General features: G+C 46.7%; 1 protein-coding gene across 2 annotated transcripts in view; it reads left to right on the top strand.

Moving 5' to 3' along the window:
* Window positions 1–2,804: 2,804 nt before the first annotated feature.
* ca6 (carbonic anhydrase VI) overlaps window positions 2,805–23,625 on the top strand; it is a 42,857-nt gene continuing 22,036 nt past the window's right edge. The window contains exons 1-6 of one of the 2 annotated variants that reach the window (XM_085967354.1): window positions 2,805–2,950; window positions 6,716–6,811; window positions 11,140–11,206; window positions 12,860–13,017; window positions 21,354–21,477; window positions 21,576–21,668. In XM_085967354.1, coding sequence (XP_085823480.1) covers window positions 2,825–2,950; window positions 6,716–6,811; window positions 11,140–11,206; window positions 12,860–13,017; window positions 21,354–21,477; window positions 21,576–21,668 — 664 coding nt within the window. In that variant the 5' untranslated portion in view covers window positions 2,805–2,824. Of the gene's footprint in view, window positions 2,951–6,715; window positions 6,812–11,139; window positions 11,207–12,859; window positions 13,018–16,904; window positions 19,903–21,353; window positions 21,478–21,575; window positions 21,669–23,625 lie in introns of those variants that run through there. The other variant, XR_015073573.1, reaches the window with a different exon arrangement.

The following is a 23,625-nucleotide window of genomic DNA, read 5'->3' on the forward strand; positions in this document are numbered from 1 at the left end:
AGATGCAGTATAATGTGGATAAATGCGAGGTTATCCACTTTTGTGGCATAAACAGGAAGGCAGATTATTATCTGAATGGCAATAGATTAGGAGAAGGGGAAGTGCAACGAGACCTGGGAGTCCTTGTGCACCAGTCGCTGAAGGTAAGCATGCAGGTGCAGCAGGCGGTTAAGAAGGCAAATGGTATGTTGGCCTTCATAGCGAGAGGATTCGTGTACAGGAGCAAGGATGTCTTGCTGCAGTTGTACAGGGCCTTGGTGAGACCACACCTTGAGTATTGTGTGCATTTCTGGTCGCCTTATCTGAGGAAGGATGTTCTTGCCATGGAGGGAGTGCAGCGAAGATTCACCAGACTGATACCCGGGATGGCAGGAATAACGTATGAGGAGAGATTGGGTCAATTGGGCTTATATTCGCTGGAGTTTAGAAGAATGAGAGGGGATCTCATTGAAACTTATAAAATTCTAACAGGACTAGACAGACTAGATGCAGGAATGATGTTCCCGATGGCGGGGGAGTCCAGAACCAATCAGCTCGGATCGATCTCCGGTAACCCCGGCTGGCAAATGCACATGTGGATATTAGGTGAGGAAAGGGTCAACTGTGGCTGTGATGACTCTCCATGGGATGACCTGTGATACCTACCCCTTCTGCCCCACAATTGGTGGCAGAACTTTCTGCTCTCTCTGTCCTACTTTGTGGAACTCCCTCCCTGAACCCCTGCTCCTTGCTGCTTCTCTCCCCACCTTTAAAAACATGCCTTTTCAACCGGTTCTTCATCGTCTTACCTAACTCCTCGAATACTGCTTGGCGTCTGTTTCACCTGTGTGTGGAGCCACGGGACATAGAAACATAGAAGATAGGAGCAGGAGTAGGCCATTCGGCCCCTCGAGCCTGCTCCGCCATTTAATGAGATCATGGCTGATCATCCAAATTCAGTACCCTGTCCCTGCTTTCTCCCCATATCCCTTGATCCCTTTAGCTTTAAGAAATATATCTAACTCCTTCTTGAATATATTTAATGAATTGGCCTCCACTGCCTTCTGTGGTAGAGAATTCCACAGGTTCACCACTCTCTGGGTGAAGAAATTCCTCCTCATCTCAGTCCTAAATGGCTTACCCCTTATCCTTAGACTGTGACCCGTGGTTCTGGACTCCCCCGCCATCGGGAACATCCTTCCTGCATCTAGTCTGTCTAGTCCTGTTAGAATTTTATAAGTTTCAATGAGATCCCCTCTCATTCTTCTAAACTCCAGCGAATATAAGCCCAATTGACTCAATCTATCCTCATACGTTTTTCCTGCCATCCCAGGTATCAGTCTGGTGAATCTTCGCTGCACTCCCTCCATGGCAAGAACATCCTTCCTCAGATAAGGCGACCAGAAATGCACACAATACTCAAGGTGTGGTCTCACCAAGGCCCTGTACAACTGCAGCAAGACATCCTTGCTCCTGTACACGAATCCTCTCGCTATGAAGGCCATGATGTGCCTCAATAATTCCGAGACTCGATGTTAGCGAAACAAAACAAGGCTTTTATTAACTTAGAAGGTAACACGCAGTGGAGAGAAGTATCTTCCATCTGGAGGTCTGCAGTACTGGATATGAGGCCAGACTGAGCTTGCTTACATAGGGGCCAGGTATGGGCGGAGCCCTACACACAATACATTACAATATACAATACAATGCTGATGAGACGGAACTGAGGTAAGGGAACTGAAACCTGAAACCAGCCACAGTCACAGGCAGTGATGAATGGAATATTTCATCACAGGCCAACATACCATTTGCCTTCTTAACCGCCTGCTGCACCTGCATGCTCACCTTCAGCGACTGGTGCACAAGGACACCCAGGTCTCGTTGCACTTCCCCTTCTCCCAATTTATTGCTGTTCAGATAATTGCCTTCCTGTTTTTGCCACCAAAGTGGATAACCTCGCATTTATCCACATTATCTACATTATATTTTCTACATTAAAGGTGTAAGGGGATAAAAGGATATCTAGAATTAAAGTTAGTAGAAACAATAAGGCTAGTAAGCTTGCCTGCTGTTCTTGCTTAGGAATGTAGAACGAATAGATAAGGCAGGACAAACAGATTCTTATAGAATGAGGTAAGCACCTCATGACCAGAGTAGAAACAGATAGGTTAGCATGCTAATGCTGTAGAGATGGGTCTCTGCGAACCATTCAGCAACCTTTCTGATAAGGGGCAACGAATGGATGCAGCCCCTCTAATAAACTGTACACCAATCGATGATCGTAGAAGGGTTGTGCATGAGGGGTGCCTGCCCCGAGTTAGGTATAATTGCTGTACGTATTTGATACTCGGTGGAAGAATCCTTTCTCGGGCGGCTGAGACTGAGATTTTCCCCGTTGATACGCGGGAATAAAGATCGTGAAACTCATCCAAGGTGTCCGTCTGGTGAATTCGTGGTTGCTATAGGGCAAGTGTAGAACCTCTTATTTCAGGGGGTTCGCTTGAGAGGAGGGAAGACTTCTCTTTTATCCCAACAAAGGCGCCATCAACAAGTCAATCTTGTTGAATCCATATTGTTTGCGGAGGTATTTCTGATGGTTATAATGAGGCATATAAGATCCACTCAACAAATCCATGAAGATAATAATTGTCTGTCAGCAACTGAGTTCAATACATTTTATAGTAATGTGTGTTTTATATTTGCTATATATAATTAAAATACTATATGGGAATATGTATAGATGGTTCTGTATTTTGAAATGGTGTACTGCTATATGATGCATATATATATAACCAGCAACCTTGTGCATTTTACTTTCACAGTTGCGATAAACTTACCGCCCTCCATGTTCATCAGCAAAGGGCTGTTGAATTGTTATTCAGCAGTTCAGATGCATTTTCACTGGGGTGGCCTTGACCTGGAGAGCAGTGGCTCAGAGCATACATTAGATGGGATACGATATGTGGCAGAGGTATAGCAAATGCCTTTCATTTATATCAGGAATATGCAGTGACTGGGAATCGATGGGATCTAATGACAATTGGCACAGCCGCCTTGCAATTTTGCAACTACTCTTCCTGTTCGCCAATCACTCTGTAGCATTGACAGTATAATCTGATTATATTATATAATTTTAAAACACAAACCAGTTCATATTTAAACAGTGCTGAATAATGCATATATTGATTGATTTTAAATTTATCAAATGACACCTAATTCTAATTCTGCCCTCTTGAGGATCCCTGATTATAATCGCTCAACCATCGGTGGCCGTGCCTTCTGTTGCCTGGGCCCTAAGCTCTGGAATTCCCTGCCTAAACCTCGCCGCCTCGCTACCGCTCTTTCCTCCTTTAAGACGCTCCTTAAAACCTCCCTCTTTGACCAAGCTTTTGGTCACCTGCCCTAATTTATCCTTATGTGGATCAGTGTCGAATTTTTGGTCTTAAAATACTCCTGTGAAACGCCTTGGGATGTTTCACTGTTGTTGTTGTTGTCTGTCCTACAAAAGGGGTGAAATTCCATCTGTCTAGAATTTTAGGTGTGAGACCATGTGAGACAGTGAGAGACCATGTTGTCCTTTCATCACTGGCACCTAAGTTTGAATCCAAACCATATTTTGGGCTGAAATTCTTTGGGCTAGAAAGGCTAACTTTTGAAAAGTAGAAAAAGTAGCACCAGGCGCTAATGACTCTCTCCTGCCAGGAAATTCAGCTTTCGCGTTCCAAGAGGGAAGTGGCGTGCTAAAATCAAGCGCTAACCACTTCTCTTAGGGCGCTAAAGTCCGAGAGCGGGGCGGTAGCGGCAGAGCGCTGAACAATTTCGAGTGCATCACTAACGGCATCAGAGGCTGCTTCCCTCGCTTAAAGGGCAGGGCCATTGATGGTGCACAACCCACTTGTCGGCAGGTCTGCGTTGCAAGGCGCGGCTGCCATTACAGCCCCAAGCACTCTCACAAAGTGGAGGGCTCGGTCATCTCGCAGCAATGAAACATCAAAAACTTTGAGCAGGCACCAGACTGGTGCAAATAATAAAGGTTGGCCGACCTGAAAACCATTCCCTTTAATTAGCGCTCCCCCAAGCGGCCAGCCGAGGTGACAACGCCCTCTTCTTCCTGCCGTTGTTCACGCCCGGCGGTGCAGCAGGGGGGCGGGGGGCAATTTCACATCCAGGGCGATGAAGGGGCGCTGCACACTTTATGACGTCACCATCTGCGAGGCGCGAGAGGCCCTGGCGGTAAGAACTGGCACTGAAGTTCGCGGGCGTCGCTGCATTCGCCGTGCCCGGTCGCTAACCCCTTAGCGCCCCGTTAGTATGAAACTGGCATTTCCGATATCCCCTACAGGTGTGTACACACCCATAGGCATCAGAATATATGACCCAATGTGTATTTTAGTGATATTGATTGAGGGATAAATATTGGCCAGGCCACTGGAGATAACTCCCCTGCCCTTCGTTGAAATAGTGCTGCGGGATCTTTTATGTCCACCTGAAAGAGCAGACGGGGCCTCGGTTTAACGTCTCATCTGAAAGACGGCACCTCCGACAGCGCAGCACTCCTTCAGTACTGCGCTAGAGCATCAGTCTAGATTTTTGTGCTCAAGTCTCTGGAGTGGGACTGGAACCCACAACCTTCTGACTCAGAGGCGAGGGTGTTGCCCACTGAGCCATGGCTGACACTAGCCTAGACAGTGAATGCTGATGCATTATCTGCCTTCACCCAATATCCACACACACCTACTATCCAGGTCACTGGACAGCAACCAGGAGGAGAAAGGAGCCTGACTAATAGTTCATCTCTTAAGCCTGGCAGTTGGAGCACCCACTGATGCCGAGGCATAGTCTATAGGAGCAGGGAGGTTATGCTTGAACTGTATAAAACACTAGTTAGGCCACAGCTAGAGTACTGTGTACAGTTCTGGTCACCACATTACAGGACGGATGTGATGGCACTGGAGAGGGTGCAGAGGAGATTTACGAGGATGTTGCCAGGACTGGAAAACTTTAGCTATGAGGAAAGATTGGCTAGGCTGGGGTTGTTTTCCTTGGAACAGAGGAGGCTGAGGGGAGATTTAATTGTATGAAATTATGAGGGGCTGAGATTGAGTGGGTAGGAAGGACCTATTTCTCTTAGCAGAGACGTCAATAACCAGGGGGCATAGATTTAAAGTAATTGGGAGAAGGATTAGAGGGGAGTTGAGGAGAACTTTTTTCACCCAGAGGGTGGTGGGGGTCTGGAACTCACCGCCTGAAAGGGTGGTAGAGGCAGAAACCCTCACCACATTTAAGAAGTACTTGGATATGCACTTGAAGTGCCGTAACCCACAGGGCTACGGACCAAGAGCTGGAAAGTGGGATTAGGCTGGATCGCTCTTTTTCAACCGGCACAGACATGATGGGCCAAATGGCCTCCTTCTGTGCCGTAAATTTCTATGATTCTGCCCCAGCTGAGATCAGCTCACTCAGTCCAAGGCAGGGACATGAACCCGTGATCTTGCTGATCTATTTTGCTCAGATATGAGTTTACTGTCTTACCCAGTGAGCCATCACGAGTGGTCCAGGATAACTTTAGCATCACTGAAAGTGATTATTGGGGAATGAAATATCACCACCAATGTAATAAAATAGACATAATCTTGTACTTAGTAGCAGTACCTTACCAATAAATGATCTAATTTATAATCTTGGCCTGTGGCGTCATTATTTAATCAGGAGTCGCTTGTTGCCTCAGTCCCCTGATAACTGGAACTCTTCATTTAATTTACACACTATTTTAGATTGGTGATCTGTGAACTGAATTGGGCAATGACTGCAGCTGCTGGTGTTACGTTCTATCCTCAGACACAAAGATAAAAATTCCACTTCCCAAAATTTCAGCCATTACTGGGTCAACATCTTTTTTTTTCACTCCAGTTCTCTCCGCTCATTTCCTGAAGACAGTGAGTTATGCCGAGGTACAGTTCCACTGACGATTCCCCCTCCCACCGTCCCCCCCCCAACTAAATCCACTCCAAGTCACGCACCATCCTGACTTAGAAATATATCGGCCGTTCCTTCATCGCCGCTGGGTCAAAATCCTGGAACTCCCTCCCTAACAACACAGTGGGAGCACCTTCACCACACAGACTGCAGCGGTTCAAGAAGGCGGCTCACCACCACCTTCTCAAGGACAATTAGGGATGGGCAATAAATGCTGGCCTTGCCAGCGATGCCCGCATCCCATGAATGCATTAAAACAAAATCTCGTCCCATTGACTATACTTCATGTGAGAGTGTCAGCAGTCTACCTCGCCGTACCACAGCTGAACCCAATCTGTCCTCACCCAATGTTCACATTGCTTTCTAGCCCAGGGTCATCATAGTGCCTTGACTGTCCCAGATCAGTAGAAGCCTGGATTGAAGCTGAGATGTTCCTGGTCTGTATGACTCAGTACCAGACTTCATGTGGTGCATCTGCAGGGATGTTTGTGCAACACTGGGCTAACACAATTGTTATAAATCTCTTCATCATGAAGAAACGACTCATGAAATAACACTGGACGGCCAGCTGGTGGCGCCGTCCAAGGAGTATAAATACTCGGGCGTGGGCCCAGCTTCCCCAGGGACATTTTGTAAGACAGGAACTAGTGAAGTACAACTAGACCTCCATGTTCTGAAACAAGTTCATTAAAGCCTTGCTTTATACTCAAACCAAGTGAGTTTTATTATGTCAACAATTGTTTCACATTTTGTTTTCCAGCTACACATTGTTCATTATAATTCTGACAAGTATAGCAGTTTCTCCGAAGCTTCTGATAAGGCAGATGGACTGGCTGTGCTTGCATTTTTCTATGAGGTATGGCTCAAAGCTCCTGTGGAAGTGACCTTGCAGTAATGCAAAACCTACACTGGTAAGATAATGAAAGGTAGGCTACAACCTTTTTAGCCCAGGCAGTAGAACACTCACCTCTGAACCAGATGATCACAAGTTTAAGTCTCCAGGATATCCAGACTGAAGGAGTGCCGTCATGCGATCAGATGCTCCAGTGTGGTAACTGTACTAATCATCCTTCATTGCTCCAAGCCAATCACTCAGTGTCACTGACCAGGAGAAAGCCATTGTTCGCTACTGGTTAAAAGGAAGGAGGGTTTGCAGGGAGCTCTAATCTGATTATAATATAATAATACTTGGAATCAATGTTCCCTCTAATTTTTTTTTTCGGGGGGGGAGGGACACGGCCCCGTTAACGGGCAGCGTGGCTCATTCAAAATTCTGCGTATGCACGGCTTTTCCATTTAAAAGACAGTGAGCCGGCATCGCGGGAGCTCCAGAGCGCCACGCGGCTGGCAGCTTAAAGGGAGCTTTACTTGGAATAATATCACACCTTATCGCAGTGAAATGTCTTGGGCGTGCTTCAGACATTGAAGTGCAGCGGGCAAACATGACAACCATACTCCACCAGCAACATCCCTAAAACAGCCACGAGGACTGGCTAATCGAGCTGTCTTTGGGTGCTATTTGGTTGAGGGAGGAATGCGGGATCACTCCTTGATGGTGCAGCTCATAATATGTCCATGGATAGAAGGATGCTCTCCTCTACATTGGGGAGACCAAACGCAGATTGGGTGACCGCTTTGTGGATCACCTCCGTTCAGTCCGTAGGGGTGACCCCGAGCTTCCGGTCGCCTGTCATTTTAATTCACCGCCCCATTCCCACTCAGACCTCACCGTCCTTGGCCTCTTGCATTGTTCCAGAGAAGCTCAACGTAAAGTCGAGGAACAGCACCTCATCTTCCGATTAGGCACTTTACAGCCTTCCGGACTCAATATTGAGTTCAACAATTTCAGATCATAACCTCGGCCCCTATTACATTTTTACTTATATTTTTTATCCACACCTTTGTTTTGGTTTCCCCGCCCCCGCCTTTCTTTTTTTTTTTCTCTCCCACATGGCAGCTGTCTCCCATTCTGCCAGTGCATTTCACACCTAATCTAGAGCCGTCTTTTGTCTCCACTAGTCCTATCACCATCTCGTCTCGTTTTGAATACCTCTTAATGCCTCTTCTTCTCTTTTGTTCTCTCCCAGCCTGGCCTCTTAATCTATTTCATTCCCTGTGCCTCTTTAGTCTTGACAAAGGGTTTTCACCCGAAACGTTGACTCTAATTTCTCTCCACTGATGTTGCCTGGCCTGTTGAGTTTTTCCAGCATTTTCTGTTGTTATTTCGGATTTCCAGCATCTGCAGCATTTTGCTATCATCACAGAAGGATGCACGCTCCTCCCAATTCCCTCTACAGTTGAGTCACTTCCCTCACTGGGCAAGCTAAGCAGAGGAAACTCATCCTCCATGTGGAAGGAGGAGAACTGAGTCGAATCAAGCCTAGCAGTGTATTCAAGAACAGAACTAGAGGCAATTCGCATGGGCTGTTCCTAAAAGGGAAATAGCTTGAAAAACACAAATAAGTAAGAGTGCCAGAAGGCCAGCACGAAAAGCTAATATTGTTATACAATACATGTTGGATGTAATAGTAAGAGTCATACAAATGTAGTATCACAGAGACATGGTCTTCAAGTGGGTCTAGTACATTAGAAAGAGCTGTAATTAATTACACAAGTGGATTGGTGTCACTTTTAACACATCCTCTACACTGCAAAGACAACCTAAAGGGCTTCATGGTGTAGGGTGCAGAAATGACACATGCATTACTGCTAATCACAATTAAGTGTGGGATGATCAGGTCTGCACAGAATGTAACGTGTCAATTCTGATTCCAATACTCATCCGACTGACACAGAGTAATGGGACTTAGGCATGTACCAATATCTCACTAGCAATAAAAACAGAAAATGCTGGCAGCCTGGCAGGACACAACAGACTCATCAGCATCTGAACAGGGAAAGACAGGTGGAATGTTTCAGGTGGGATCCTTCATCAGAACCGGAGTGAGTTTCCATTATCATTGGTACCAGCAGATGGAGGTGCTCTGCAGGGGTTCCATAGTGGGAAATGAAAATCAGGGGGGTGGGGCAGCACTGGCGGATTCGGAGAGCCGGTTATTTGCTCTCCATTCAGAGAATGGACCACGAGCAGGTAGAACCAGAGAAAGGGGGAGGAGGAGAAATGCATTACAAAGTGTGTGAGGGGCACAAAGAAACATTCAGATACATAGCCAAACTAGAATCAGTTTGGTTAGGAATGCGAGCTGACCTGTTTATCACAAACTGAATCCCGCAGTGATGCATGCGTTCTTTGAGAGGAGATTTGATCGAGGTGTTCAAAATCATGAGGGCTCTGGACAGAGAAGATAGAGAGAAACTGTTCCCATTGGCGGGTCGAGAACCAGAGGACACAGATTTAAGGTGATTGGCAGAAGAACCAAAGGCGACATGAGGAAAAACTTTTTTACGCAGCGAGTGGTTAGGATCTGGAATGCACTGCCTGAGAGGGTGGTGGAGGCAGATTCAATCGTGGCTTTCGAATGGGAGTTGGATAAGTACCTGAAAGAAAAGGAAGCTGTTATTGTTCCACTGCCACAGCTAGAGTTGTCAATGAGACACATGTATTCACTATTTCTCATTTAAAGAGACTTGCAATCTGCCTGTATCAATTAGAGTGGAACACTCATTACCCGAAGGGAACCTCCCACCCGATGGATAATAAAAACTGGCAGATAATCACTAGGGCCCAAACCTTCTTTCAACAGGAATTGTAAACAAACTTCTTCCAAAAAGAGTTTCATCCAAAACTCGGCTGCCCCGTGTCCTCCCTCGCACCGAGTCCCATTCCCCCATCACCCCCTGTGCTCACTGCCCCGTGTCCTAACTCACACCGAGTCCCGTTCACCCATCACCCCCTGTGCTCACTGCCCCGTGTCCTAACTCGCACCGAGTCCCGTTCACCCATCACCCCCTGTGCTCACTGCCCCGTGTCCTAACTCACACCCAGTCCCGTTCACCCATCACCCCCTGTGCTCGCTGCCCCGTGTCCTAACTCACACCCAGTCCCGTTCACCCATCACCCCCTGTGCTCACTGCCCCGTGTCCTAACTCGCACCGAGTCCCGTTCACCCATCACCCCCTGTGCTCGCTGCCCCGTGTCCCAACTCGCACCGAGTCCCGTTCACCCATCACCCCCTGTGCTCACTGCCCCGTGTCCTAACTCGCACCCAGTCCCGTTCACCCATCACCCCGTGCTCACTGCCCCGTGTCCTAACTCGCACCGAGTCCCGTTCCCCCATCTCCCCCGTGCTCGCTGACCTACACTGGCTCCCGGTCCGGCAACGCCTCGATTTCAAAATTCTCATCCTTGTGTTCCAATCCCTCGCCCCTTCCTATCTCTGTAACCACCTCCAACCCCACAACCTTTCACGATCTCTGCGTTGCTCCAATCCTGGCCTCCTGAGCATCCCCCCGATTTCTTTCGCCCCACCATTGGCGGCCGTGACTTCACTCTAAGCTCTGGAATTCCCTCCTTGAACCTCTCCACCTCTCTACCTCTCTCTCCTCCTTTATGACGCTCCTTAAAACCTACCTCTTTAACCAAGCTTTAGGTCATCGGTCCTAATAACTCTTTACGTGGCTCGGTGTCAAATGTTGTTTGATAATCGCAAGTGTGAAGCGCCTCGGGATGTTTTACTAAGTTAAAGGCGCTATACAGATGCAAGTTGTTCTTTTATTTCCAATGCTTCACTTTTAAAAAAAGAAAGAGTTTCTCCCACTGGTAAACCTGGTAACGGATAACCCAGAGTGCGGCTAATGGAAGGGCAGATAATCAAGGTTCCAGTGTCGATACGTTTTGGACTCACATGACATGGAATGAATTGGCAAGAAAAAGAAAGCAGACTGCATAATTAATGAAGCAACGGTTCCAATGAATCCATAATGAATGAGGCGTGAACAAGACAAAAGTAATGATACAATATTGAGGATAGCTCCAGAGACCCTTCTAACTCTTTCTCTTCCATGCTTCCCCAACCTTCCTCCACCCCCAACCCCGCTCCCTCCTGCTTCGTGTCCATTTGCTACTCATCTCCCTGTAAAGCCCCATGAGATGTCCGCACGTAATGAGTGCTATAGACATGCTGCAAGTTGTTGTTGAAACGCAGCAATGAAACAGTCAGCAGCCTATTGTGGAGACCTGACGTGGTTTTCTGACTGATTTTATTTTTGATGGTCCTTTTGCAGGATGGACATTTTGAAAACACACACTGCAGTGACTTTATATCCAGCCTGAGCAAAATCAGATATGCAGGTACATGGTCTTCTCTCCTACCCTCTTCAACCTGTGTCTGCACTCCGGCGTGTACAGTTCTTACTTAAGAAAGAACTTGCAGTTATACAGCAACCTTTCAGGACCTCAGGATATCCCCAAAGCATTTCACAGCCAATGAAGCACTTTTGAAGTGGTGTTACTGTTTTAATATATGGAAACACAGCAGTCAGTTTGCACAGGACAAGGTCCCACACAGCAATCGTGAAATGATACAGCACAGAGTGTGGCCATTTGGCCCATCGTGCCTGTGCCAGCTCTTTGAAAGGACTACCTAATTAGTCCTACTCCCCCCTGCCCTTTCCCCATAGCCCTGCAAATTTTTCCCCTTCAAGCAATGAGATAATTGATCAGATCAGTTCTTTTTTAGTGACATTGGTTTTGGGGATAAATTTTAGCCAGGGCACTGGCTGAACACCCCTGTTCCTCTTCAACTATTGTCATGGAGACTTTTACGTCCATCTGCGAGGACCAATGGGGGTCTCAGGTTAGCATCTCATCCGAAAGACGGCACCTCCAACAGTGCGACACTCCCTCAGTACTGCACCGGAGTGTCAGCCTAGATGTTTGTGCTCAAGTCTCTGGAGTAGGACTGTGAACCCATGACCATCTGACTCTGAGGCGAGAGTGCTGCCCTCTGAGCCACGGCTGACACCCTACAGTTTTTATTCAAACTTATTTTAGGATTCATTACAGTACAAAAGTAAATGAAAAGGAGTAACCTTATTAAAGTTCTAAACAACTTCATATGCGACATCTTCATGTCGGCCTCTACTTATGATCTCCATCTAGCTGACTCCTGGTTCATGAATCCTGCATCTAACTGGTTGTCTACTTCAGCGGTTCCGAGCTTTTTGTTTTGTGTGTGACGTGGAGCCTGAAGGGTCAGATGCAAAGCTTAAATCCATGCTCCTATTAATTTGCATATTTTCTAACATTAGACTAACATATTTTGGTGTTCTGATTTAGGATGTATCCGCCAATGTGACAACAGTGCTAAGAAAACCCTTTCCAAATCTCCAGGCCCACAAGATTCAAAAATGGGGCAAACCAACATATAAGAAGTATATAGGGATTGAGTTGGCTGGGTTTTGCGGGCCAAATTGCCAGGACTTTGGGGTTGCATGTGGCCCACGGGCCAGAGTTTGGACATGCCTGGCCTAGGCGATACATTGCCAGTTACCGATTGTTAAGGGGATGTCTCTAAATTACATACTAATATGAAGTATTGCCATTTACTGAAGTAAGGGAGCTCATATTATACATCATTACATGGCCCTTGACCATCAAGTAGATATCTCAATAAAAAAAAAGGAAAGAAATGCAAGCATCAATGATAATGATATAAACAGTCCCCCTTTTAGCATCGTCCATCTGCTAAACCTCGCTCTCAACTATCTTCTAGGAGGAGCATGAAAGCAACCTAGGAGACCTAGCTTTTAATTCTGGTGATTCACACCAGGGGCTGAGGATTTGCACCTAAATAGTTTGGGGCGGATTGCAGCTGGTCACCTGGTGATGTCATTATTAACAAGGCAGGAAGACTTGTAAGGTCCTATTTCATCTTTTACAAGGTTTACGTTCTGTATGTCTGTAAAATCCAGAGATGCTGTACATTTCTCCTTTCCATTTCAGGACAATCTACTGAAATACAACCAATTGACATCAGCACCATGCTGCCCGATAATCTCTCAAACTTCTACCGGTACAGGGGATCTTTGACAACCCCACCTTGTTTTGAGACTATAACCTGGACAATCTTTGACACACCAATTGTGCTCTCGTCCAATCAGGTAAAGATGATCCCAATTATTCAAGCATAAAGATTCCTTTTAGATTGGTCTAATACCATATCTATGAAAATAGATGCACCATACATCTCTACTGGGCTCAAAAGCTGACAGAGGAACAAACGGTTCACCACTAACCATGGCGTAATCAACCCACAAGACCCAGGCACAATGGGTCCTCGCAATAAAAAGCAGATTGTATTTTAAAACAGCTACTTTTTGCTCCCCCGATGTCTCAATGGTTTACCTAGTGTGGTACTGAACTATTCAAATCAGGAGAAAAAAAAAGAAAGACTTGCATTTCTGTAGCGCCTTTAATGACCATCGGATGTCTCAAAGCGCTTTACAGCCAATGAATTACCTTTTGAAGTGTAGTCACTGTTGTAATGTAGGAAACGCGCAGCCCATTTGCGCACAGCAAGCTCCCACAAACAGCAATGTGATAATGACCAGATAATCTGTTTTAGTGATATTGGTTGAGGGGTAAATATTGGCCCCAGGACACCGGGGATAACTCCCCTGCTCCTCTTCGAAATAGTGGCCGTGGGATCTTTTACATCGATCTGAGAGAGCAGATGGGGCCTCGGTTTAACGTCTCATCCAAAAAGCAGCACCTCCAACAGCACTGCGCTGGGAGTGTCAGCCTAGATTTTTGTGCTCAAGTCTCTGGAGTGGGACCTGAACCTACAACCTTCTGCCTCTGAGGAGAGAGTGCTACCCACTGAGCCACAGACACAGTAATTTCTTGCGCTTGATTTCTATCCGGCGAGGCATGCTTGAACGCGTGACGACACAATCACGCGTGGCTACGGTGCTGCCGCCCCCCCACCCCCCATGGTTGAATAACTTGCCAAAAAAACTCACTGTCTCGGCTGAAGTGCGAAGGAATGGCCGCTTGAGCCAGGTACTCAAGAGCTGGAATTGTGACCCAGCCAGAAAACAGCGCTTTCAACAGAGATGTGGGAGAAAATCGGCTCAAATATCATTTTCTGACGTTGAAATGCAATATCTTCGAGCAGAACAAGGATAAGGCGGAATGTCAATTTTTATTTGGGCGTAACAGTTTTTCTTAAATTGTTACAAATAATGCAGTACCACTATGTTCCTGCGGGTGGTGCTGCTGAGCTACTAGAATTTTCAACGGCCGCGCCACCCAGGGCTAATTTGCAGTACAGTCCCGCCACATATAGGGGGCGCGCGTGTGCTCACGCGATTTTCCCGCTATACGCGGTGGACGGTAAAATCACAGAGGGTCGTGAGTCTTTGGAACTCTCTTCCTCAGAGGGCGGTGGAAGTGGAGTCTTTGAATATTTTTTAGTCACAGGTAGATAGATTCTTGGTAAGCAAGGGGGTGAAAGGTTATCGGGGGTAGGCGGGAATGTGGAGTAATCAGATCAGCCATGATCTTATTGCATGGCGGAGCAGGCTCGAAGGGCCGAGTGGCCTACTCCTGTTCCTAATTCGTATGTAATGAAATAGCTCCCGTAGCTGTTAACAGTGCAAATAGCTGCTCGGGCACCCTGCAACGAGCGGCGCTTCTAACTCGGTAAATACTGAGCCGCATTAAATAGTCGGCACGCTTAATACATTTTAAGCGCCGTGTTATGTCCCCTATGAGACTTTTAGTATTGTGTTTTGTCTCCCCCTAGTGGTTTTATTACTTAACTCCTTATTGTTGATTTATGTCATGTGACATGATGAGAAAGTGAAAGTAAAACACAACCACGAGGGAGCCCAGAATTCATGGCTGGTGATGTATACAGTATCTAACGCCATCCTTCTCAGTTTCCCCCTTTGATTGGCATTGTCTGTAAGTAGCCTTTTATCAGATGTCTTTATGTTTGATCTATGTCACCATTTCTTGATATTTGTGGCCAGATGAGTTAAAATATTGCACTTTGTGGAGTTTCCCCTGGCATTCATGTGTTAGATCTTTGATTGTTGTATCAGATTTACCTCAAATTGTAATAGAACCGTTGAGTTATAATGGTAACGTTTCATTCTACTATCCTAGGTTTATTTTGTGTATTCAGATCGTGATTGTAATACCAATCAGCCTTATTTGATGTTGTAATTTCTTGCTCTCCTTGTAGTTTCACCCTGTGTCATTAAACTGGATAAAAAAGTAACAACGCCTCCTGTTTGGTGATGAGGGTTTAGCTGTCTGTCGAATCATAGTCGTGAGGAGGACAGAACAGTGAAAAGACACCTTTCCCATGGGCGAATTTACTAAAGGTACAGATACTCAACACCAACACGATTCAATGCATCTCCGAAGCCACACATTCCAGACACCAGTCACAAAAGCTGAAATGGAGGAACAGTCACCACTGAAACAAGCAGAGGAGACCAGATCTCAGTGTTCCGGCTCCTCCAGGCATTCAAGTAGGTCTGTTACTGGCGCAGCAGCAGCGATGGCCAGCGCCAAGGCCGAAGCAGCCAAAGCAAAGATGCCCTTTGCTCAAAAGGAAATGGACATAAAAATGGAAAAGGCACGTTTTGAAGCAACATTAGCCGTATTGGATATGGAAAAAGAGGCAGCAGCAGCTCTAGCGGAGGCAGAAGTCCTTGAAGCAGCTGTTGAAGGTGAAGCAACAAGCAGCAACCTTAACCTTCATCTCCCTCATCAAGATCCAGTGCAATGCACCACAGAATACATGCAAAGCCACTCCAGGTCACAAACTGTTAACTCTTCAATGCCCGACATGGAGCCTGTTCCAGAGTTAATACACGAACAGGAAGAGCCTGGCCATGCATCTCAGTGCCGTTGTGAGCTCAACAAAAACACTGTGGAAGAGGACGAACACAAGTTCCAACCAGAAGACCAAAGGCTAACCCATCATTATTGTTCACAACATCTGCAGACCTATCACAGTCCAGCTGCTCTACCTCACTATGAACAGACCCAAGGCATGTCAGATTTCGTGAGGTTCTTCGCACGTCATGAACTCATCACCACCGGGCTGCTACAGTTCAACGACCAACCTGAAGACTACAGAGCATGGAGGTCTACTTTTCGGAACACCATAAGAGGGTTAGACCTGTCAGCAAGCGAAGAAATCGACCTACTTGCTAAATGGCTGGGTAAGGAATCCTCTGAGCATGCCAAGAGACTCCGAGCTGTGCACATTAACCTCCCGGAAAGGGGGTTGAAGACGATATGGGATCGTCTGGAGGAGAGCTATGGCTCCCCGGAGGTGGTTGAGAATGCACTGTTTGAGAAGCTGGAGAACTTTCCCAAGATCCTCAATCGAGACCGCCTGAAGCTCAGAGAGTTAGGTGATGTTCTAATGGAAATTGACTCAGCGAAAACTGAGGGATGTCTGCCAGGTCTTCTGTACCTTGACACGGCACGTGGGATAAATCCCATTGTTGAAAAGTTACCATTCAACTTGCAGGAAAAATGGATAACACAGGGATCAAAGTATAAGGAAGATCACAACGTTCCCTTCCCACCTTTCTCCTTTTTTGCCAAGTTTATCTGCCAACAGGCTAAAACAAGAAACGACCCAAGCTGCTTCTTCTCCACTCAAAGCCCTGAGCCACTGAAGACAGCACAGTCTGCTACAAGGTACAGCCAGAGAACTCCAGTGTCAGTTCATAAAACTGAAATGTCACTGTCCACCACCTTCTCCAGCGACGACGCAGATGGGAAAACAGACGACCCCGTCAAGCAATGCCCCATTCACAACAAGCCGCACCCGCTCAGGAGGTGTCGGAGCTTCAGAGAACGGACTTTGGAGGATCGCAAATCGTTCTTAAAGGAACGCGGCATCTGTTATAAATGCTGTTCCTCTTCAACTCACCTGGCACGGGACTGTAACACGGCCGTCAAATGCACAGAATGCAACAGCGAAGGCCACAACACAGCACTCCACCCAGGTCCAGCCCCTTGGGTCTCAACGGCCTCTACCGCCGCAGCAGAGCACGGCGGGGAGGAAGAGGAAGACATTCTGACACCTGAAGGAGCCTCACATTGCACCAAGGTCTGCGGAGCACACATCAGCGGCAAATCCTGTTCCAAAATCTGTCTTGTGATGGTCTACCCTGAAGGACAGCAAGAAAAAGCCATAAAGATATACGCCATGCTGGATGATCAGAGTAACAGATCACTCGCCAAGTCTCAGTTCTTTGACCACTTCAACATAGAAGGAAACAGCTCCCCATATTCACTGAAAACTTGTGCCGGCCTAGTGGAGACATCAGGAAGGAGGGCCAGTGGTTTCACAGTGGAGACCCTTGATGGAAAGACGAGCCTGCCTCTGCCCACACTAATAGAGTGTAACCAGGTGCCTGATAACAGGTCAGAGATCCCTACACCTGAAGCAGCGCTTCATCATGCTCATCTCAAACCAGTGGCTTACCAGATTCCACCGTTGAACCCTTAAGCTCCCATCCTGCTTCTACTAGGCAGAGACATATTGAGAATCCACAAGGTACGCGAACAGATAAATGGTCCACACGACTCACCTTATGCTCAGAGACTTGACCTAGGGTGGGTCATCATCGGTGATGTTTGTCTGGGAAACGCCCACAGACCTGCCAAAGTGAACACATTCCATACAAATGTGCTGGAGAATGGTCGCCCCTCACTCTTTGATCCGTGCCCCAACAGCTTTCAAGTGAAAGAAAGATACGGCATACAGGTTCCAAGCTCTCTCTCTGATGATCCTACTGAGCAACCAGAACACGGAAAGCAAGAGGATCGTCTTGGTCAGGCAGTCTTCAAAAGGACGAGTGACGATGACAAGTTAGCTCCTCCCATTGAGGACAAACTCTTTATAAAGAACATGGATGAAGAGGTCTTCATGGACAGTAGCAATAGCTGGGTCGCTCCTCTACCGTTCAGAACTCCAAGATGATGGCTTCCTAACAACCGAGGACAAGCACTCAATCAACTCATCTCTTTCCGCCGCACGCCGGAAAGAAAGCCGGATACAAAGGACCACTTCATTTCATTCATGCAGAAAGCCTTTGCCTCAGAAGACCACGCCAATGACCTAAAGGACCTGGACCTTGGAGTTGACTTACCTCCTCTACAGCGCAGCCTTGGGCTCAGTTGGGACCTGAATATGGATACCTTTACCTTCCAAGTTGAAGACAGCGAAAAGCCCTCCACTCGTCGTGGTGTCCTTCTCGTCGTGGTGTCCTTCCTACAGTGAATGGCCTGTTTGACCCCCTTGGTTTTGTGGCACCAGTCATCATCCAAGGAAAAGCTCTGCTTAGAGACCTCACGGTAGACACGAACGATTGGGATTCACCACTACCTCGAGAAAAGGAGGGATCTTGGCACACATGGAGAAACTCTCTCCAAGACCTTAGAAAGCTTCAAATTCCAAGACTCTATACTCTCATCTCTCCCTCTGAAGCTCAACACAAAGAAATATGTGTCTTTTCTGATGCTCCAAACGATGCCATAGCTGCAGTTGCTTACCTCAAGGTCACAAACCCCAATGGAGATTGTGAAGCAGGCTTCATCCTCAGCAAGGCAAGGTTGACACCACGTCCCGAACACAGCATTCCACGACTGGAGCTCTGTGCTGCCGTTCTGGCTGTAGAGATGGCAGAACTGATCACCTCCGAGATTGATCTCAAGCCTGACTCTATCCAGTTCTACACAGACAGTAAGGTGATGCTGGGCTACATATGCAACCAGACTCGAAGGTTTTATGTGTACGTCAATAACAGAGTCCAACGCATCAGAAGGTCAACACAACCTGAACAATGGCACTACGTGCCTACTCACCTGAATCCAGCCGATCACGCCACCAGATCTGCCCCTGCAGCTCGCTTAAAGGATGCCACATGGCTTATAGGACCTGAATTCCTGTGTCGTCCCCAGCAGAAAGTCACAGAAGTGTCATTCTTCTCCATACGTGGACCGGCCAAGCAGCTTCGATCTGACTGTGGTACCAACTTCATCGGAGCCTGCAAGGAGCTCGACATTCCTTCTTCTAACGATGACAACACAGTTAAGAGATACCTCGCAGACCAAGGTTGCACCTGGATCTTCAATCCGCCACATTCCTCACATATGGGAGGTTCATGGGAACGAATGTTCGGTATCACACGCCGCATATTGGATGCAATGCTTCTGGAACATGGATCTTCCAGACTCACTCATGAAGTCCTCACCACATTCATGGCCGAAGTAGTAGCCATCATCAATGCAAGACCACTCGTCCCTCCGTCATCAGATGCAGAGTTCCCATTCATCCTGATGCCTGCCACCCTCCTCACTCAGAAAGGAGAAGCCATTCCTACACCTCCAGGAGAGTTCGGCAGCAAGGACTTCTACAGACGTCAGTGGAAGCAGGTACAGAGTCTGGCCAACACCTTCTGGAGCCGTTGGCGACGTGAGTACCTGTCGACTCTCCAAGCACGTAGCAAATGGCAGTCATCAAAGACCAACATCCAGACGGGGAACATAGTTTTAATGAAGGACAGTCAGAACAAAAGAAGTGAATGGCCGATGGGGATCATCTAAAAGGTTTTCCCCAGCAAAGATGGTAGAGTTCGGAAGGTAGAGGTCACGATCCCAATCGGTGATGGGACAAAGCTCTTCTACAGGCCAATCACAGAGATTGCACTTCTTCTCTCCAAGGAAGACCAGACGGTTGCTCCCTGATAAGTTGTATTTCTTTATTATGTGGCATCTTAGAGATACCAGACAGGGAGTGTTATGTCCCCTATGAGACTTTTAGTATTGTGTTTTGTCTCCCCCTAGTGGTTTTACTACTTAACTCCTTATTGTTGATTTATGTCATGTGACATGATGAGAAAGTGAAAGTAAAACACAACCACGAGGGAGCCCAGAATTCATGGCTGGTGATGTATACAGTATCTAACGCCATCCTTCTCAGTTTCCCCCTTTGATTGGCATTGTCTGTAAGTAGCCTTTTATCAGATGTCTTTATGTTTGATCTATGTCACCATTTCTTGATATTTGTGGCCAGATGAGTTAAAATATTGCACTTTGTGGAGTTTCCCCTGGCATTCATGTGTTAGATCTTTGATTGTTGTATCAGATTTACCTCAAATTGTAATAGAACCGTTGAGTTATAGTGGTAACGTTTCATTCTACTATCCTAGGTTTATTTTGTGTATTCAGATCGTGATTGTAATACCAATCGGCCTTATTTGATGTTGTAATTTCTTGCTCTCTTTGTAGTTTCACCCTGTGTCATTAAACTGGATAAAAAAGTAACAACGCCTCCTGTTTGGTGATGAGGGTTTAGCTGTCTGTTGAATCATAGTCGTGAGGAGGACAGAACATGCCGCCTTTGTAGTTGCCGCCTATGGTAATGGCAAATGGCTAGCACTACACCTCGACTGGCAGTCAAAATCAATTCCAACAGTGCTGGTGCCAGTAACACTGCAAATGGGAGGCTAGTGATTTTAAATGGTTATGTGCTTGATCCCACGTTTTTCCAGTAATCCTGTGAGCCAAATCTACATTTTGGGTTCAGCTATATTTTTATTTTATTCATTCTCGGGATACAGGCGTCGCTGGCTTTATTGCCCATATACAAAAGCAAAACACTGCGGATGCTGGAAATCTGAAATAAAAAAACAGAAAATGTTGGAAATACTCAGCAGGTCAGGCAGCATCTGTGGAGAGAGAAACAGAGTTAACGTTTCAGGTCGATGACCCTTCGTCAGAACTGATCCTTAGTTGCCCTTGAGGAGCTGGTGGTGAGCCGCCTTCTTGAGCCGCTGCAGTCCGTGTGGTGAAGGAACTCTCAGTGCCGTTAGGTAGGCATATCATACTTTAGGAAGGACGTGAAGGCTTCGGAGAGGGTACAGCAGAGATTTATGAGCACGGTTCCAGGGATGAAGGAATACAGTTAAGTGGATAGATTAGAGAAGCTGGGCTTGTTCTCCTTGGAGCAGGGAAGACTAAGAGGAAATTTGATAGAGGTGTTTAAAATCATGAAGGATTCAGACAGAGTAAATAGAGAGAAACTGTTTCCAATGGCTGAAGGGTCGGTAACCAGAGGGCACAGATTTAAGGTGATTGGCAAAAGAACCAGAGGCGACAGGAGGAAAACGTTTTTACGCAACGAGTGGTTAGGATTTGGAATGCGCTGCCTGATAGGGCGGTGGATACAGATTCAATAGTAGCTTTCAAAAGGGAATTGGATAAATACATGAAGGAGAAAAATTGCAGGGATATGGGGAATGAGCGGGGGAGTGGGACTGACTGGATTGCTCTTCGAAAGAGCCGGCGCAGACTCGATGGGCCGAATGGCCTCCTCCTGTGCTGTACTATTCGATGATTCTATGAGGTAATACAGCCCTGGAAGAATCATTTTCTATTTCTTGATACCTTTCTGCAGATCCGGTTATTGGAAAATTCTGTGTTGGACTGGGAGAACAAAACTTTAAGGAATGATTATCGACACGCACAGCCAGTCCACGACAGAATCGTGGAAGCTTCTTTTCAACCTGTTCTGGAGAAAGGTACAGTAATCAATTTTTTAACTTAAAAAATTAATTTTTCAAGTGTACGTCTCGAATGGACTAAACGACCCCATTGTCATATTGAATATTTTTGGTAGATTCTTGCCATCTTGAAGCAATTCATGCAAAGTTGGACAAAATTGAAGGAATTTTGAACAATTTCAAAGCAAATTTGGAATCAAGACAGACAGGTAAGAGACAGCGTGTAATTTGTTGTTACTGTCAGGGTTCGGGGTAACTTGCAGACAGATAAAGAAATGCTGCAAGACATGTTTCAAGGTGGCCCTGCTTAAAATAAATGGCTACCCTTACTCCATTTTAAATGATGCCACCATGAATATGGTACATTAAATGTATTGGAGAATTGGATCCTCTCATCTATCTTTTCACTACAATATCATTCAAGGTGGAATAAGGAGCATTCTGCTTCCGTGTTTCCTACATTACAACAGTGACTACACTTCAAAAGTACTTCATTGGCTGTAAAGCGCTTTGGGACGTCCTGAGGTTGCGAGAGGCGCTATATAAATGCAAGTTCTTTTTTATAACAAGCAAACTTGCATTTACTGAATGCCATATCAAATCCTCGCGAGATTGCTAAAGTACTTCACAACCGATAATTCGGAAGGGTTGGGTTCAGGCCCCCACTCCTGACGTGGTGAGTGGAGGACAGAGGTGCGGCACTGAACACTGGGTCGATGTCCAGTCGGGGTAGCTGCGTCCAATGGGTGCGGGTGGGTGCGGGTGAGGGGGGGTGGTGCCATCCCCTCTCTATTGTAAAGGGAAGGTGGGGCTCTAGCCTTGCTTGCTGCCCACCTAGGAGAAGGTACCGTGAAGATAAAAGCCACGAGGAAGCCAATGGGAATCTACCTCAGCTATTCTTCCCTCACAAGATCCGCACTCATGCACGTCCAGCACGGGCCGTGCGTAACGCTCGAGAGGAGTAACCTGACCGGTTTCCCCTTATCATCTTTCGGATAAGACATTAAACCGAGGCCCCGTCTGCCCTCTCAGGTAGATGTAAAAGATCCCAAGGCACTATTTTGAAGAAGAGCAAGTGAGTTCTCCCTGGTGTCCTGGGGCCAATATTTATCCCTCAACCCACATAACAGAAACAGATGATCTGGTCATTATCACATTGCTGTTTGTGGGAGCTTGCTGTGCACAAATTGGCTGCCACGTTTCCTACATTACAACAGAGACTCCATTTCAAAAAGTAATTCACTGGCTGTAAAGCGCTTTGGGATGTCCGGTGGTCGTGCAAGGCGCATAGAAATGCAAGTCTTTCTTTCTCACTAATCTGGGATTGTTGGGGGTAATGGTAAGGCCGTTACTGCTTCTCTGGTTGAGGACAGCGAACTCAGTGCTGAACAGGGATTAAACCTGGGACCCACCTCATCGGTACTGGCTCGCTGACGGAGACTTTTACCTCTCAACCATCAACAACAACACCAACAACTTGTATTTATAAAGCTTGGTCAAAGAGGTAGGTTTTAAGGAGCATCTTAAAGGAGGAAAGAGAGGTAGAGAGACGAAGAGGTTCAGGCAGGGAATTCCAGAGCTTGGGGCCCAGGCAACAGAAGGCACGGCTGCCAAAGATTGAACGATTATAATCAGGGATGCTCAAGAGGGCAGAATTAGAGGAGTGCAGATATCTCGGGGGGTTGTGGGGCTGGAGGAGATTCCAGCGATAGGAAGGGGCGAGGCCATGGAGGGATTTGAAAACACGGATGAGAATTTTTAAATCGAGGCATTGTTTAACCCGGAGCCAATGTAGGTCAGCGAGCACAGGGGAGATGGGTGAACGGGACTTAGGACACGGGCAGCTGAGCTTTGGATGTGCTCAAGTTTACGGAGGGTAGAATGTGGGAGGCCGGCCAGGAGTGTGTTGGAATAGTCAACTCTAGAGGTAATAAAGGCATGGATGAGGGTTTCAGCAGCAGATGAGCTGAGGCAGGGGCGGAGACGGGCGATGTTACGGAGGTGGAAATAGGCGGTCTTTGCTAGGCGATTATCCTATCTTTTCTGATCTATTTCCCCTTAAAAAAAACTTTTATTTCCCCAGGACTTCTATCTTTTTTTTTGGAGGTAGGAGTAAGTTTTATAAAAGGGTTTTCATTGGCTGAAAACAAACTTTATAACCAGTTT

The sequence above is a fragment of the Somniosus microcephalus genome, chromosome 25 (genome assembly GCF_052327205.1).
Source record: "Somniosus microcephalus isolate GS21.2 chromosome 25, FLI_Smic_1.0, whole genome shotgun sequence".
Lineage (NCBI taxonomy): Eukaryota > Metazoa > Chordata > Chondrichthyes > Squaliformes > Somniosidae > Somniosus > Somniosus microcephalus.